Source organism: Crocodylus porosus, unplaced genomic scaffold (genome assembly GCF_001723895.1).
Source record: "Crocodylus porosus isolate Cpor-Errol unplaced genomic scaffold, CroPor_comp1, whole genome shotgun sequence".
In the NCBI taxonomy this organism is placed as follows: domain Eukaryota; kingdom Metazoa; phylum Chordata; order Crocodylia; family Crocodylidae; genus Crocodylus; species Crocodylus porosus.
The window spans coordinates 81,043,746-81,058,524 of record NW_017728943.1 but is presented as its reverse complement, the minus strand read 5'-3'; the positions used below and the strand labels follow the sequence as shown (position 1 = coordinate 81,058,524).

At 45.8% G+C, this 14,779-nt stretch overlaps 1 protein-coding gene across 3 annotated transcripts in view; it reads left to right on the top strand.

Annotated features, from left to right (window-relative positions):
* Window positions 1-14,779, top strand: part of CMTR1 (cap methyltransferase 1) — a 56,489-nt gene that overhangs the window by 20,430 nt on the left and 21,280 nt on the right. The window contains exons 1-9 of one of the 3 annotated variants that reach the window (XM_019549634.1): window positions 91-257; window positions 1,778-1,912; window positions 6,828-6,970; window positions 9,411-9,569; window positions 11,281-11,373; window positions 12,002-12,073; window positions 12,778-12,872; window positions 12,970-13,042; window positions 13,232-13,430. In XM_019549634.1, coding sequence (XP_019405179.1) covers window positions 1,783-1,912; window positions 6,828-6,970; window positions 9,411-9,569; window positions 11,281-11,373; window positions 12,002-12,073; window positions 12,778-12,872; window positions 12,970-13,042; window positions 13,232-13,430 — 964 coding nt within the window. In that variant the 5' untranslated portion in view covers window positions 91-257; window positions 1,778-1,782. Of the gene's footprint in view, window positions 1-90; window positions 258-1,777; window positions 1,913-6,827; window positions 6,971-9,410; window positions 9,570-11,280; window positions 11,374-12,001; window positions 12,074-12,777; window positions 12,873-12,969; window positions 13,043-13,231; window positions 13,431-14,779 lie in introns of those variants that run through there. The other 2 variants (XM_019549632.1, XM_019549635.1) reach the window with 2 other exon arrangements.

Below are 14,779 nucleotides of genomic sequence, written 5' to 3'. Positions count from 1 at the left end.
AGGACTCGCACCAGCTCCTACCCCCGCCCGTGGTTCGGGGCTGCCTCTGGCGCGCCTGCAGGCCCTCCCTTGGCAGGGCAGGCGCGGCCGGGCCTTCCCCTGTGACGCACCTGGCGCGCGCGAGCTAGGAGGGAGGACCCCGGCACCTGCCAGCGGAGAAACGAAACTGAGCGCGCTAGGCGGCAGTTCGCTCATCCTGCTGCCACTTCCCCCCTCCGCCTTGGGATATGGTACCGGCCTGAGTGCCCCCCGCTCCTGTGAGTGCCGCCCGGGGGGGGGCTCTGAGACTTGGGCGCTACCCCCTCTGCGCGCAAGCGGGGGAGGGGGTTGCGGCTGAGGCGAGGAGCGTTATGAGGGTTCCCGTATGCCCGTCGGCAGGGTGGGCGCTCCCAGCCGCGGGGGGGAGCGGGGCGTTCTGGGAACCTCTCTGGGTCCCTCAGCGGGTTCCTCCCAGCTCGCCAGACCCTCGGGGGCTTTCGTAACTGCCCCCGGGGGGGCTTGGGTTAGAATAGGGAAGAGCTTAATAGAGAGCCATTAAAGACAGGGTCCAGGCAGAGCAGTGTCAGGCACTAAGCAAAGGGGAGGAGGGTTCTGCCTGCGGAGGGGCCTGGGCATTGCAGGTTGCTATGGCAACCCGTGGGGTGCGCCTGCACCCCTGGCCTCTCTGCAGGCAGAATTGCTTCCCCCTTCCCCCACCTTTTGCTCCCTGCCATGATACCTGCGAGGTCTTGAGTTTCTGAGTTACTACAGAAGAGAACAGTGAGGGGAGATTTGATAGCAACCTTCAGCTACCTGTAAGGGTGTTGCAAAGAGGATGGAGCTGGACTGTTCTCAGTGGGGGCAGATGATACAGCAAGGTGCAATGATCTCAAGTTGTAGCAAGGGAGGTTTAGGTTGGAAATGAGGAAAACATTTCTCACTAGGAGGGTAGTGAAGCACTGGAATGGGTTAGCTAGAGAGATGGTGAGATCCCCATCCCTGGAGGCTTTCAAAACTTGGCTAGGAAAATCTTTGGCTGGGATGATCTAGTTGGGGATGGTCCTGCCTTGAGCAGGGGGTTGGACTCCATCAGCATTGCTCAACCCATGGGTCACGACCCAAAAGTGGGTTGCACGAATATATAAAAGGGTCACAAGCAAACTTTAAAAATGGAACAATAGACTTTAAAAATGGATTGTCTTTTAAAGGCCAAAAACATTGGGAAACCATGGCTTTTCCCTGGCACAGTGCCTCCCAGACACCTGAAACTAGATGATCTCCTGAGGTCCCTTCTAACCCTCATTTTCTATGTTTCTATGGTGGAAAAACCTGCTACATGCACGTAGGCAGATGCAATGCAAGGTGGTGTTGCTGCTCCAACAGTGTTTGGTGGAAGCTGAACTGCAGCTTTTTGTGGTCTTGCTGTGGGGGCAGGGTGAATTGGTCATATGCCTTACAGGAAAGTTCGGTGGCTGTTGGATCCAAGTTTGGCAGGGGCTTGCTTCAGCTATTATCTTTACTTGTTTGGAAGGTTTCAGATAGTGTTACACATTAAGTTGTTGAGCAGCTGGGAAAAGAACTTGTTTGCAGGTTGTTTAGGTAAACAGCTTCAAGTGGGATCAAGGGGAAACAAAAACATGTTACCTGTAGCATTAAAGAATGGTGCAACATACCCTGAAATGCCATGTATCTTGAAGTGATAAAGCATTCCATACCTATGTCCCACTACCAGAGGAAGTGAACTTATGTAATATTCACTGTGTATGTAATATTCACTGTGTATAATTTGTTCTTGCAGTAAAAATGAAGAGAAGAGCGGAGCCTGAATTTAGCAGCCCCCAGAAGAAGCAGAGGAAGAGGATAGAGGATCTGGGATTAACCCTTAGTTCCACTTCAGATGATGACACTCAGTTTAGCAATCATGCAACCCAAGGTAAGGTCAGGCATTAGGTGCTAAAGTTGTCAAGAAATGGCCTCACAGGAAAGAATGCTTTTCTCTTCACGATAACCCTGAAGAAAGAATGCTTCTCTCTTTAGGTATCTAATTCATCACCACAAATGGAGACACTAGGAGGAAAGCCAACATAGTTTCTGTTTGTAAACTGGGCTGGGAATTTGTCGTCTTTAAGGCATTTTATTTGGATGTTTTTAAACATGATCTGAAATTAAAAATAGAGTATTCAAGCTTTATTGCTTTGATTCATTGTCTTTTGTTTTTGTCTATGGGTTACCTTATATATTTTTTATTTAGTTAGCCCCCGCTTCAAGAAGCTTATGTTCTTGGAACAGAGATGGTCCTTGCTTGTGGTGCTGTGTAAACAGTATCCTGTCTAATTTACCAGATACTGACTTTCCTGTCATGCTCAAAGTTATTGCTATGAATATATACAGTCTTGGGAAAGGAAAAGACCTTGGCAGTGCGTGGTCTGTATGAATCTGGGAAAGGGAAAAGTTAGGGGCACAAAGTAAATTCATGAAACAGAAGGCAAACACTTGATGTTGTGTCTGTAAAAGTTCTGATTGTAAATCTGTTATGTTGCTCTTTTCAGCTGTGGTGGGTTTTCCTAGCCTAAGGATAAAAGCAGGGAGATAACTTTCATAAGTGAGTGGTTGTGTTCATGAATTCTCATAAAACGAAACCTCATAATGTTGCTCTGTAAAGTCAGTTTGGTAAAGTTATTCCAGTTTTACAAATGTGAAAGAACGAGGTGCAGGGAGATTAAAGGAATGTTTATAAGTGGTTTGAGCTGGGGATTGGTGGTAAACACCCTTGAAGTGTGTCACAGCAACTCCGTGGAACTTTATTCAAGACATCTAATCCCTCTACCTTGGTTTCTCTTGTAGAGTGGGGGTAATATGTATTTCTTAGAAGTCGTGTTGATATCCTGAGATGAAAAAAGAAGTGCTCAGTACTGTGTCATATTGTCCTAGGTTGAAGTCAGAAGGATATAGAGTTGGATGTAGGAAATGAATTTTGAGGTCCTTGGGCTTTGTTGGAGCAGGTTGGCTCTCCATCTTATTCTGTATGTTCACTATAGTGGGGTACTTAAGTAGTTACAAATTTAGGTGTCTCTGTTCCCAACTCTGAAAGGCAAGCATCATAAGCCTGCCAGTGTAGGGCATATAGACAGTAATTATCCTGAGCTGTTAGAAAGTGAATCAGAAATATTTTAAAGGCGTATTTGCATTATGAATGTGCAGCAGTAGAGAATCAACTGCTGGAGACTATGTTTGCAGGATGAGAGATTGAGGAATTTGAGAACTTGATTGGTTGTTGCTTTGCATGACATATGGAAAATGTGTTAATGAGTATTAAGAGGAAGGAAGCTGGATTGCTTGAGGGTGCTTTTGAGAGTCACACTCAGAAGCTGGGGCCTATAATGAATACGTGGGAAAAGGAAGCAAGCCACAAGTAAGCAGGGTGCATTCAGATTAACTGAAGGTGTGAGAGGGAGGGGTGCCCTATCCAGCCAGAGGGCTGCTAACAGTTCGATTCTGTAACCACCTGGGAATTATGTGGTGAAACTGCCCTAAGGGCACCCTCTGCTGCCAACCCTGAGTCTCTGCCATGCTTGAGAGCAGCTGTGAGACCCTCAGGGCAGCTTCACTACTTCATTTCTGGATGTGGTATGTGCAGAATGGAAGCACAGGGGTGTTTTTGATAGTGTTCTCAGGAGTACTGTGGAAGTAGCACAGGCATACCCAGGATAATTTCAGTAGTTCCTAGTTATTGCTGGATTTCTAGGGGGAAGGGGTGTGGGGAAAGATTAAAAAAAAAATCTATCCGTCCATCAGAAGGACACTGAAAGGCCCACATCCAACCTTGCTTTCCTTTGCCAGGCAATTGTAATGTCCAATTTCTTCTCGTTCATGTGAAGCCGACAACTTGTACAGCTCTTTGAATGCTGGACAGAACAAACTTGAGCTCTGATAGCGCTGTAATGTCTTTCTGTGTCTAAAGGAAACCCTTTTATAGAGTGGACAAAGTATAGCCTGTAGGCTTGTTGCATTGCCCATAGTTTACTAATGCAGCCTGTGGCCACGAAGATGTCACTGCAGAAGGGAGGCAGATTACTGGGGCGAAGGAGAGTCTTGCGGAGTTGCATTTCATTTTGTGTTTGACTGCTGACTTGATTAAGTTCTTCCCCCAACCCCAGCTTTCCTCTTGGGCAAACACTTTTCTAAAAGCAGGATTGATGTTTAAACTCCTTTAATGAGTCACTGTTTGTCGGTAACTCGGATAAAATTTAGTATATTAATTAATTGGTGGGATTGTGTTTTGTAAAATCCATTTGTGTCTGTTTTTTTTTTTTTATTGAAGTGGCTGTAGATAATATACTGCAGCCCTGCTCTGTTGATGTATTGGACAATTTCCTATCTCTTCCTGAAGATCTACATCCCTTTTTTCCAAGATCTATGAGAGTAACTGCTTCATTAGTCCAGATGAAAAACTATCTTAAATGAAAATCCTAAATAACATCTTGAATTCTCAGTGACAAATGCTGTGCAGTTTAACTGATAAGATCCTTGCAAAGGCAGTTATGCCTGTCACTTAGCTCTGGCAAAGTAATTTTTAAATAGATTAGTTATCTTAGGAGGATGATCATATTACTCCAGTTAATTATACTCTCATTACACTATTGCCTGTTAGGGCTTTTATGGAACTTTATTAAGTACAGCTGTTTCCTCTTTTGTTTAATCTCCTGCTGTAGGAAGAATAAATCATTTTTGTTCCTCCTTTCTTTCCCAAATACCTGTAAATCTTGACTTGTTTTGTATTCTTTATGTAAGATTGGTATTTTAATATGGGCTAGCTTTGCTCTTTCTTGACTTCTGCCTGGGCAAAAACCCACAATGGTTTCTGGCAGCAACCCTTAAAATGAATGGCTGATTGTAAGGCAGTGCAAAGGTATTAGCTGCGTGACTCTCATTGGCAGAGAGTGGAACTATGGCCAAATTAATCAGCCACACTTGCTGCTTTGAGAACATATGAGCCTTAGTCAGTTTTTCCAACCCAAGAGGGGGAGAGAAGGTGGCTTTGTGCCCTACAATACAGAATTCTTCCTAAGCTCCAGGTATGGCAGCTGCCAGCTTGGCTTAGAAATTTCACTTGTGTGGTCTTCTTAACTGGAACATGGCAGATGTGATGTTTGTGAGGCAGGCTGTGGTGTGCATTTTTTTTGCTTCATGCTCCCAGCTAGTGGAAAGAGCTATGAAACATTTACTAAAAATACTCTGTTGGCACCCTGACATCCCTGAAAGAGCTGTTGTGTCACCAGGAAGGGATATGTTGATGTTGAGGACCTTTGGCATAGTACTTGGATAGCTTCCTTCTGTCTGACTTGCAGTGGAGTTTGAATTAACAGGGCTTGCAACACACCTTTGGGGTTGGACTTAAACCTGCCTGGAGCAAGGATATCTGAGGGTTTAGGCTTCTTATTTTTTTTTCCATATTGCCTCTTCTCTTCCTGCCTAGGCACTGTGCCATGTAGGCTGTGAGGTCACAAGATCTTTTGAAGCACCTGTGCTCTGCTGATACAATGGAAGAATTTAAAAATAGAGAATCAGAAGAATAGGTTGCTGCTTTTTAGCTTGCTGCTGGAAAAAGAATCCTTTCCTCAGCTGGCTGAGGCAATCTAAAGTGATGTGAAGGTGGTGTCAGGTCCTCAGGTGAGCTGTAAGGGGGAGCCAGTGTGAAGTGGTTCAAGGGAGAAGAATTTATTTAGGATTTTAGAGCTCTTTTCTGATCACTTAAACAAGAGCTGGAAAAAGCTACTTGACCAGGGGAGCAGAATACTTTCTCACTCACTCAAATGACTTCAATCCCTCGTTAGTGTCAGCTCTCATTGTCAAAGGTGTTGTGTTTAGCCCTAACAGTTGTGAAGAAACTGTTCCAAATATGAGTGATACAGATATATTTGTTTGAATCTGCCCCTGTGCTATTGCTGGCATTTGGGAGTTTGGGTAGTGCAAAGAAATACTGCTTTGAGGATATCAAGGAGCCTGGGTACTAATGCCAGTTTGGGGAACCCCAGCCACAACTCCTAAAAGTGGGTTTTCCTGCCTGGGTGCTCTACTGCTTCTCAACCCTCTACTGCTTCTCAACCCTCTACTGCTTCTCAACTAAACTATGAACTCTGGAGCACAAAAGACCGAGGTGAATCACTGTTTAGAACTAGAGGCTAGAGGGTTGTGTGAATGAGGGAGGTTGTGGAGAAGCATTATCAATGGGGCCACACCTCATAGAGCATTCTTTTAGAAAGGTAGCCAGAGGACCTTGCTGCTACAGCTCTTTAGTCTGGCATAAGTATCCCTACTTCTCAGTGCAGTTCCCCCTGTTTTTCAGTGAAAAATGGGATCTGGTCCAGGAGGAGGGAAAGCTCCATTCTTGGCACCAAACAGAAGCTCTTTGCCTGGGGATTTCTCTGTTACCTGAGCCAAAGATTTGTGGGGTAAGGTGCAGCTTAACCTGATAGTGGAAGGAATAGTCAAACCAGAGAAAATCCTTGTGTAGACCTGCAGCAGAAAGTGGGCTTTACAGTGTTGTGTTTAGCAGGTCAGCAGTGTAAGCCCCTGCCTGTGTCAGTGAGAGATATTTATACCCAGGGTAGTGCTGATGTAACTGTGTCAGAGTAGTTGTTTTTCACTGCTTTTGCAAAAGACTGAGCAAGCAAACCAACTCTTCAAGCCAGTGGCTCTTGAGGTTAGTATCTGAAGTCTTCAGGATTCTCCCAACACCTCCTAGTTCTTGAAGAGCCTATTCCCCCTTCCCCCTGCCTTCATGCTGTAAGAATTCTGAGTTCCAGTGAAATAACTGCCTGTTCACATCTTCCCTCTTTTGTTTTCAGAGTCTTCTAGTAGCAGCAGTGGGTCTGACAGCGAGAGTGATGAGAAGCATCAAGTCTTCAGCAGTGAGTACAAACCGGACTCTCTCGTGGAGGGCACCTCTTCCCGCTACTCCATGTATAACAGCGTCTCCCAGAGGCTCATGGTAGGTCATTGCTACTTTTGAGCAGGCTGGTAAGTGTCTGAGGGTATAGTTCAGAGTACAGTCTGTGAGGGTGCTCTTGGCATTCATCGTTATACCTGTGAAACCTAGGATGTACTGGGATAGATGTTCTGGCTGAACTGATCACATGTGCCTCTGCAAAGATTAAATGTTGATTAAAGGCTAGAACCATTTTAGCTTTCATAGGAAAAAGGAAGACCTCGATTCAACTGATTACATTCCCCACTCAGGTGCCAGTCAATTGAACTGCACACATATACTCTGTATAGAAACATATCCCTTCTAACCTGTGCCACCTGAACTTAAATATAAACGTTAACTGTTGGCTGGATGTCCTGCTTGTATTTTGCCCGACTGTAATTGCCATGTATCAGCTTTTTCCAAATGGGAGGTAACTGGAGAAGCTCTCAGTGATGTGTCAGATTACCAGCTCTTCAGAGCTGACTTTCTAAACTACTACTTTTATTATTGCTAATAATTTTCCCTTCATGCAGCACAAGACCCACCTAAACTTCCAAGACTTAACTTTCTATCTGTATGGGCAGATACATAACTTATAGATCAAAGGAGTATCCAGTCAAGGAGCAAAAATACCATGTTTTCTCCTGGAGATACTGGATTAGCACAAATGCTGACTGGGACAGCTAGGGGGAGTGCTGGTGCTGTTTGTAGTAAAGTACAGTGGGTTCAGTGTGAGTTTTAACTGCTGTGACTCACACACATAATCAGGCCCCCAAGTAGAGGATTTCACAAATTAAGTTGACTCTGGCCATCAGCAGGGGCGTGTCTGTTCCTAGCTTTCAGACTCTGTTTTATAAATTGGCTCCAAGGGCATTGTAAAGAGGCTCCTGGAACAATCTTACGTGGTGCAGCACTTTTCACGCTACTTTGTGGTTTTGGGGTCAGAGTTAATAAACTACCCTACAGAAAGGGCCTGAAGAGACTGGGAATGGTGTTAGTCCTCAAACAGGGAAAACAAGCCAGTGATCTACACTCCTTTAGAAAATAGTTGCCTACACAGTTGATGTTTCTTACTGCCTGTGCCACACTGTGGCCTGCAAAGTCTTCAGTTCCTTGGAAGGCCAGCAAGCCAGGCTGGTAGCATTGCTCTGCTGATCCTGATAGTGGTCCATGGAGCAGTCGAGATGAGTGCCAATCTCCTTTTGAGTTTACCATTGTAGTCCAGGGGAGTGAGACACGCTAACCATTCAAAATTCAGTGGCTGCAGGAGTCACTGTGGTCAGTCATCATCACATTTTACATGCATCCTTCTTAGGAATTTGTTGACAGGTATAATGGACAGTTGAAGAGCCACCATGTTACTTTACTGCCTTTCTTGTAAAAGTTGATAATTAACAATGGTAATGGCTTTTGCTGGTTTTCAGATGTGGGAGGAAATGGACAGCTTACTGATTAAGATCAAAGCTGTCCAAGTGCATGCATATTTGTGCAAGTGTGCACATGCGTGCGTGTGCATATGTGTGTGTATTACTCCCCTGTACTGAACAGATCTAGCACCCTGGGTGCAAATTTTAAAATGGGGGTGTCAAATTAACACTGAGACAGATCTGGCCTGCAGGGGCTCCTCCTAGGGTGGCTCCTCTGGGGGCCAGTGGTGTCATGGGTCATGTAGTGGTGTTGGCATGGGTTTGCGGATGGTGGTGGGGGGTCAGGCAGCAGCGAGGTGCGTAAGGGCGGCATCAGCCCTTCCTCACCCCCTTGCTGCTAACAGCCATGTCCATTGGGGCCCAGGGGCGCTGAATTCTGCAGCAGGTCCCCCCTCCCCCCACCCCACCCCCAACTTATCCTGCCAGATGGAGTGGTTCTGTGGGCCAGATCCAGCCTATGGGTCATGCATTTGACCACCCTCACTTTAAGAAAAGCCTTAAGAAGTGTCCATTACTGAAGCTTCTTTTCTTAATGTAAGAATTAGAGCTGTTTTTCAGCAGCAGAGTGTCCTGCGTTTGTCCTGTGCCCGCTAGGTGAGGTTTTAATTGGGGAGTAGTAGATATGTTGGAAGCTAGGGCTAGGATTTTGGTATGTTAGCATGTACAGATATGCCAACCTTTGGTGCCAGCATCTCCCAGTGCTTTGCCTTCTACACTCTGTGGGCAGGGTGACAGATGACTTCTAGCTTCTTAGTGCTTTGCCATCCAGGTGAGTTGCTCCTGTACAGCTGAATCTTTTCTAATGATGTTATCTTGCCAAACTTATTTCTCCAGATCTGGTTCCCACTTGATCAAGGAAATGAGCTGGCAGGAGAGTCCTGAACAGTTTTAAGTGAGATTCATTAAGCACACTCATTATCTTTCAGTCACCACTACACAGTGAAATATCATTTATCCTTCTGGCTTTCAGCCACAGATGTCCCTATATTTGTGTCTAGCTGCTTTCAACACTGTCCATTTGCTTTGCTTTCCAGGCCAAGATGGGCTTCCGTGAAGGAGAAGGTCTGGGGAAATATGGCCAGGGGAGGAAAGAAATTGTTGAGGCCTCCAATCAGAAGGGAAGGAGAGGCTTTGGTCTGACTCTGAAAGGATTTGAAGGGGAGCTCAATATTGATTGGCGGGATGAGCCAGAGGTAAGTGCTTCTTAGGTCCCTTCTCCTCTTATTTCATTATACACAGTTTCTTGCTTCCTTCTGTGATGCAGCCAGCTGCTGTTTAGGGTCAGGCTGGGGAGATCACAGATGTGCTCTATCAGTTCCTGTCTGGGTTTTCACTATGACAGGGATTGTCAGTGTAGATGCAAGTCAACATAAAAATGGCACCCTGCCTCCAAAATCTTTTGGTGACACTGCTTATTTTTCATTCCCATTAGTGTATTTCAAACACAGTAGTGCGGCATGACATTCCTATGTCCTTCAAGTTATTCAGGATGGAGGAAACTTGTGAAGGGCAGATGGAGTTATTACATGAAAAATAAGTCCTTTGGGCATCCCAGCACTGAGTGAAGTATCAGGCTGTAATATTATATATGAATCTATGTAGTGGTTTGCTTTGGTTGCTTTGTGACTGATCTTTCAGGGCTCTGGCCATAATTATGATGGGTTTTTGGTGTGTGTGTGGGGGTGATTTTTTGGTTTTGTTTTGTGGTTTTTTTAAGTGGGAGAAGAAAAAGTTCTATGCTAGGCTCCAGAACTCCTGGTGCAGAGTCCATGGTAAAACGAATGTGATAGGATTAGGACTCCAGCCTTCCCTGAGGCTCCTCAACCACCATAGAAAACTGGCTGACTGGATAGAAAACTGGCTGGATTTTGGGCTTAGAGGATAGTAATCAGTGGCTCTAATGTAGTTGGCAGTTGGTATCAAGTAGAGTGCCCCAGGGGTCAGTCCTGGGGCTGGCTTTATTTAGTATCTTCATCAACAACCTGGAAGAGGGATGGAGTTGCACCCTCAGCAGATTTGTAGTTGATGTCAAGCTGGGGGGAGTAGAAGATAAGTTGGAAGGTAGGGCTAGGATTCAGAGTGGCCTTGACAAATTGGACAATTGGACCAAAACAAATCTCATGAGGTACAAGTGCAAATACCTGTATTTAGGACAGAAAAATCCTATGCAGTGGTACAGCCTGGGAACTGACTGGCTAAGCAGCAGCTCTCCAGAAAAAGAACTGGGGGTTAGAGTGAACAGTGAGCTGAATATGAGCCAACAGTGTGCCCTTGTTGTGAAGTAAGGTAAGGGCACATTGAGATTCTTTTAATAGGAGCATTGCCACCTTGTCAAGGGAAGTGATTCTTCCTCTCTATTCAGCACTAGTGAGGTCACATCTGAAGTGCTGCGTCCATTTCTGGGCCCCCCACTGCAGAAACGATATAGGCAAATTGGAGAGAGTTCAGCAGAGAGCAACGAAAATGGTGAGGGGGCTGGGGCAAATGCATTATGAGGAGAGGCTGAGGGAGCTGGGCTTATTTAGTCTGGAAAAAAGAAGCTGAGGGGGATGTAATAGCAGCCTTCAGTTACCTGAAGTGGGGTTCCAAAGAGGATGGAGCTAGACTGTGGTGGTGGTGGCAGATGACAGAACAAGGAGTAACAGTCTCAAGTTACAGCAGGGGAAATTTAGGTTAGGTATTGGGAAACTTTCTTAGTAGGAGGGTAGTAAAATGTTGGAACAGGTTACGCAGAGAGATGGAATCTCCAGCCTTGAGGTGTTTGAAACCTGGGTAGATAAAGCCTTGGGTGGGATGACCTAGTTGGGGATTATCCTGCTTTGAGCAGGGGGTTGGATTAGATGACCTCCTGAGGTCCATTCCGGCTCTAATTTTCTATGATTCTGTCATGTCTTATTTTTGCAGGCTGGTGCCTATGAACAGGTGGACTGGTGCCCTGAATGCACCACTGAAATCCCCGATGCCCAGGAGATGAAGGAGTGGATGACTGTGGGGAAGGTATTTCTCTGAGAAAGCAGAGTCCTGTTACTTCCCCTTTTGCTTAGACTGGTGACAGTCACTCTTGAGTTACTAGGGTTCTGCTTTGTCACTAAAGAGTTGTGGAGAACTATGGGTACTATGGAGATGAGGGCCAGATAAGTGCCTACACAGACCAATCCCAGCCTGGTGTCTCACATGGCACTAGCATGTTGAGCTCTCCCCTTTTGCTGTTCTGCATTGCAGTCATTGGTGCAGAGGGCACTAGGCAGCCTTAGGGTTTCACTTCACTTTGTGTTATGGTTTGGGTCTCTACTGACACGATATGTTTTTTTTCTCCCTGACCTGTTGCTCTTTAAAGGGGTGAAGAGGGAGAAAGACAGTCCAGGGCTGCGTGTGCAGACAGTCCAGGGCTGCGTGTGCTGCCCTTGGTTGGGGCAGGCAGCATGGGGAGTGTGCCTGTGATCCACATACCGCTCACCCTGAGGTGAAAGCGGGATTTCCACATGATATTACTTACAGCTCCAGCCTCTTGCCTTTCAAGTTGCTGGCTTCACCCATCATTCCTTTGAGTTCTGGGAAGTACCTCACAGAAGCATCTGGGACAGAGTTGGCTAATTGCTGTGTGTTCTCATTGCCCCTGCTCTAGCGGAAGATGGTGATTGAAGATGAGAGAGAATTCTGTAATGATGAGCTTCTACAGCATGTCCTGCAGTGCAAGGTGAGTTCCTTCCTCCAGAGACTAAGATAAAAGTTTGGGGAGGCGAGGGCAGCTAAGAGCATGTTCAAGGAACAGGACAGCATATTTAGGCAGCTGGCCAAGCAATCTTTCACTTTTTGGTTGCCAATGCAGGTTAAGACTAGGTAGAGAACAATGGAAGTTGTTACTGTCTGGCTATTTGGCAGCCAGTGTGACATGATAAATGTCCACAACTCAAAAAATGTGGAGATGAGTGATACCAAAGGCACCTTCATTGACAGTTGCAGGAGAAAGTCTGGAGACTGAGTGAGCTGTGGAGAAAACCTCTCCTTTTCTTTGTTTTGCCCTTTAGTCTCCCAGTCTTGCTTCTTTACTTCAGGGCTGCTGTGTAGTGGTGATGGCCAAGGAAGAGCTTGTGTTGTGATGGCCATCTAGCTGAACAGAACTTCTGACTCTGGGGTTGCCAATCCAGCACTTCTGTAGTTCAGCTCATTGTAAAAATTGAGCACAGCTTGGGACAAGTGCAAGGTATAGGTAGGTGGCTGAATGATTACACCAGTTTGAAGAAATGTCCTTACATTGGTGTAGCCCAGTCATGATGGGTCTAGAGATAAATGCATAAGGAGGTACCATTCCTAACTGAGACATTGGAAAGTGCTCCAGCCAGCTGATCTGCCTGCTTGTCCATGTTGTGGCTGACTCCCATTTTGTTTCTGTCTCTGCAGAGCGTGTTTGATGAGCTGGATGGGGATGAGATGCGCCGGGCCAGGACAAGGTCCAACCCCTATGAGATGATTCGCGGGGTCTTCTTCCTGAACAGGTCTGCAGAGCATCTCAGCCTGTAGCCTCTTTCTCCTTCAGGCATAGTAGTTTTGCCAGCCTGGAGTGCACTCATATCCCTGTTTGTGTGTTCACAGAGCTGCGATGAAGATGGCAAATATGGACTATGTCTTTGACAACATGTTTACAAACCCAAAAGACTCTCATGGGGTAAGGAGTCTCTCTCGTTTCCAGTCAGGGATGCCTTCCCAGTGGTGAGAGGGAATCCTTTTAGGCACCAGCAAGGATGTGGATGCTTTCAAGGTGGCAGAGATCCCAGATGAGAGGGGCTGTATTAGTGGGTTTGCTCTGTGGGCAGTGGCTCTTGGGCCATTAGAATTGTCCCCATTCTCTTTACAGAAACCCTTGATAAAAGAACGGGATGCAGAGCTGCTTTACTTTGCTGATGTGTGTGCGGGCCCTGGTGGCTTCTCTGAGTACGTTCTGTGGAGGAGGAAGTGGCATGCAAAAGGCTTTGGCATGACCTTGAAAGGACCAAATGACTTTAAGCTGGAGGATTTCTATTCTGCCTCCAGCGAGCTCTTTGAGCCTTACTATGGTACGCATGGGTATGTGGTGGTGTTGCGTTCGCTACAGGGGTTCTGCCTCCAGGCCAGTCATATGTTCTATATGTTCGATATAGCCTGTTAGGAGCTGGAGATCACAGAGACATCTGATCACAATAACCATTTCAGAGCCATCCTGATGGTGATAGAGGTGCTGTTGTATAAAAAAGGGGTCAAGGTTACAGATCCTGCACGGCAGGTCATATTCCTGCAGTTATGAGTGCAGCCTGCCACTGAGTGCGCATGCACTTGAGTCCTTCCAGATGGGGGAATCTGAGACAGAGAGAAGTTGTTCATGGATTAATTGGTGGAGTCAGCAGCAGAAAGCCAGCTCACCTGATTTGCAGCCCTTCTGCATTAACACTTAGGCCGTTTCTTTTCTGGACCTTGCCAGCACATCTGAGGATTTTTAATTGGTTTGGACAGGAAATTAGAATTTGGTGGGGGGGACCACCAGCACCTCCCTCCCCCTTTGCATTTTATTGCAGCATCGGTTAAGGCAATCTAAATATGATTGGTGTTGTAACCAGGGACGTAACCTGTCCGCCTTTCCAGCCTGAAACCCAGGGCAACTTGTTGTTCATGCCAGTAGAGTGACTGGTTTGGGAAGCTCTTCTTGACATCCAACCATGAATTTATGGTGTGTCTGATGCCTTTGGATCAGATCAGATAAAAAGAGTTCTCAGTGGGTAGCCAGGTAGATAAACACTTTTTATAAGGACTGTAGCATTTGGATCTTCATATCTCATCCCATGGCAATGCTCTTGTGGAAAGTTGTAGATACCTGTGAGAATGAATAGGCCAATGACTTTGATGCATTCTCCTGTTTCCCTTTCTCTCTACATCTAATGTGCTATAAAATATATTGAGATCCGTACAAACTTCTCTCCCAGTGAAGGGAAGGAAACAAACTGCCTTATTTCTCATGCCAAGTGCGAAGAAGAATGGTAACAAATTCCAGTCCCAGTCCACTCAGCGACAGGATAATGGATGAGGAATTTATTTCTCAAAGCACCATCAGACACTCTGATTGCTTGTGCTTTTTGCTTGGTATAGTATACCTTTCTAGTCACCCTGTTGAGTTAATAGAAGCAGTAAATGTGGAAACTCTGCAGAGAACAGTACCTCAAAATATATTCAGATTTCACAGGATTCTGAATATATCATCTGGGGTCTAGTGCAGGGCAGATTTTCTTAAAAAATCAGCTGTGGGAAGATTTGTGTCTTACCTTTTAAAAGAGCCACCTAAAAAATCTGTAAAATATTCCCTTGAAATAATAACAGCTCAGCTACTGAACATTTCTTCTCTCTTTATAGCGGATTGCTAAACAAACTTTCACAC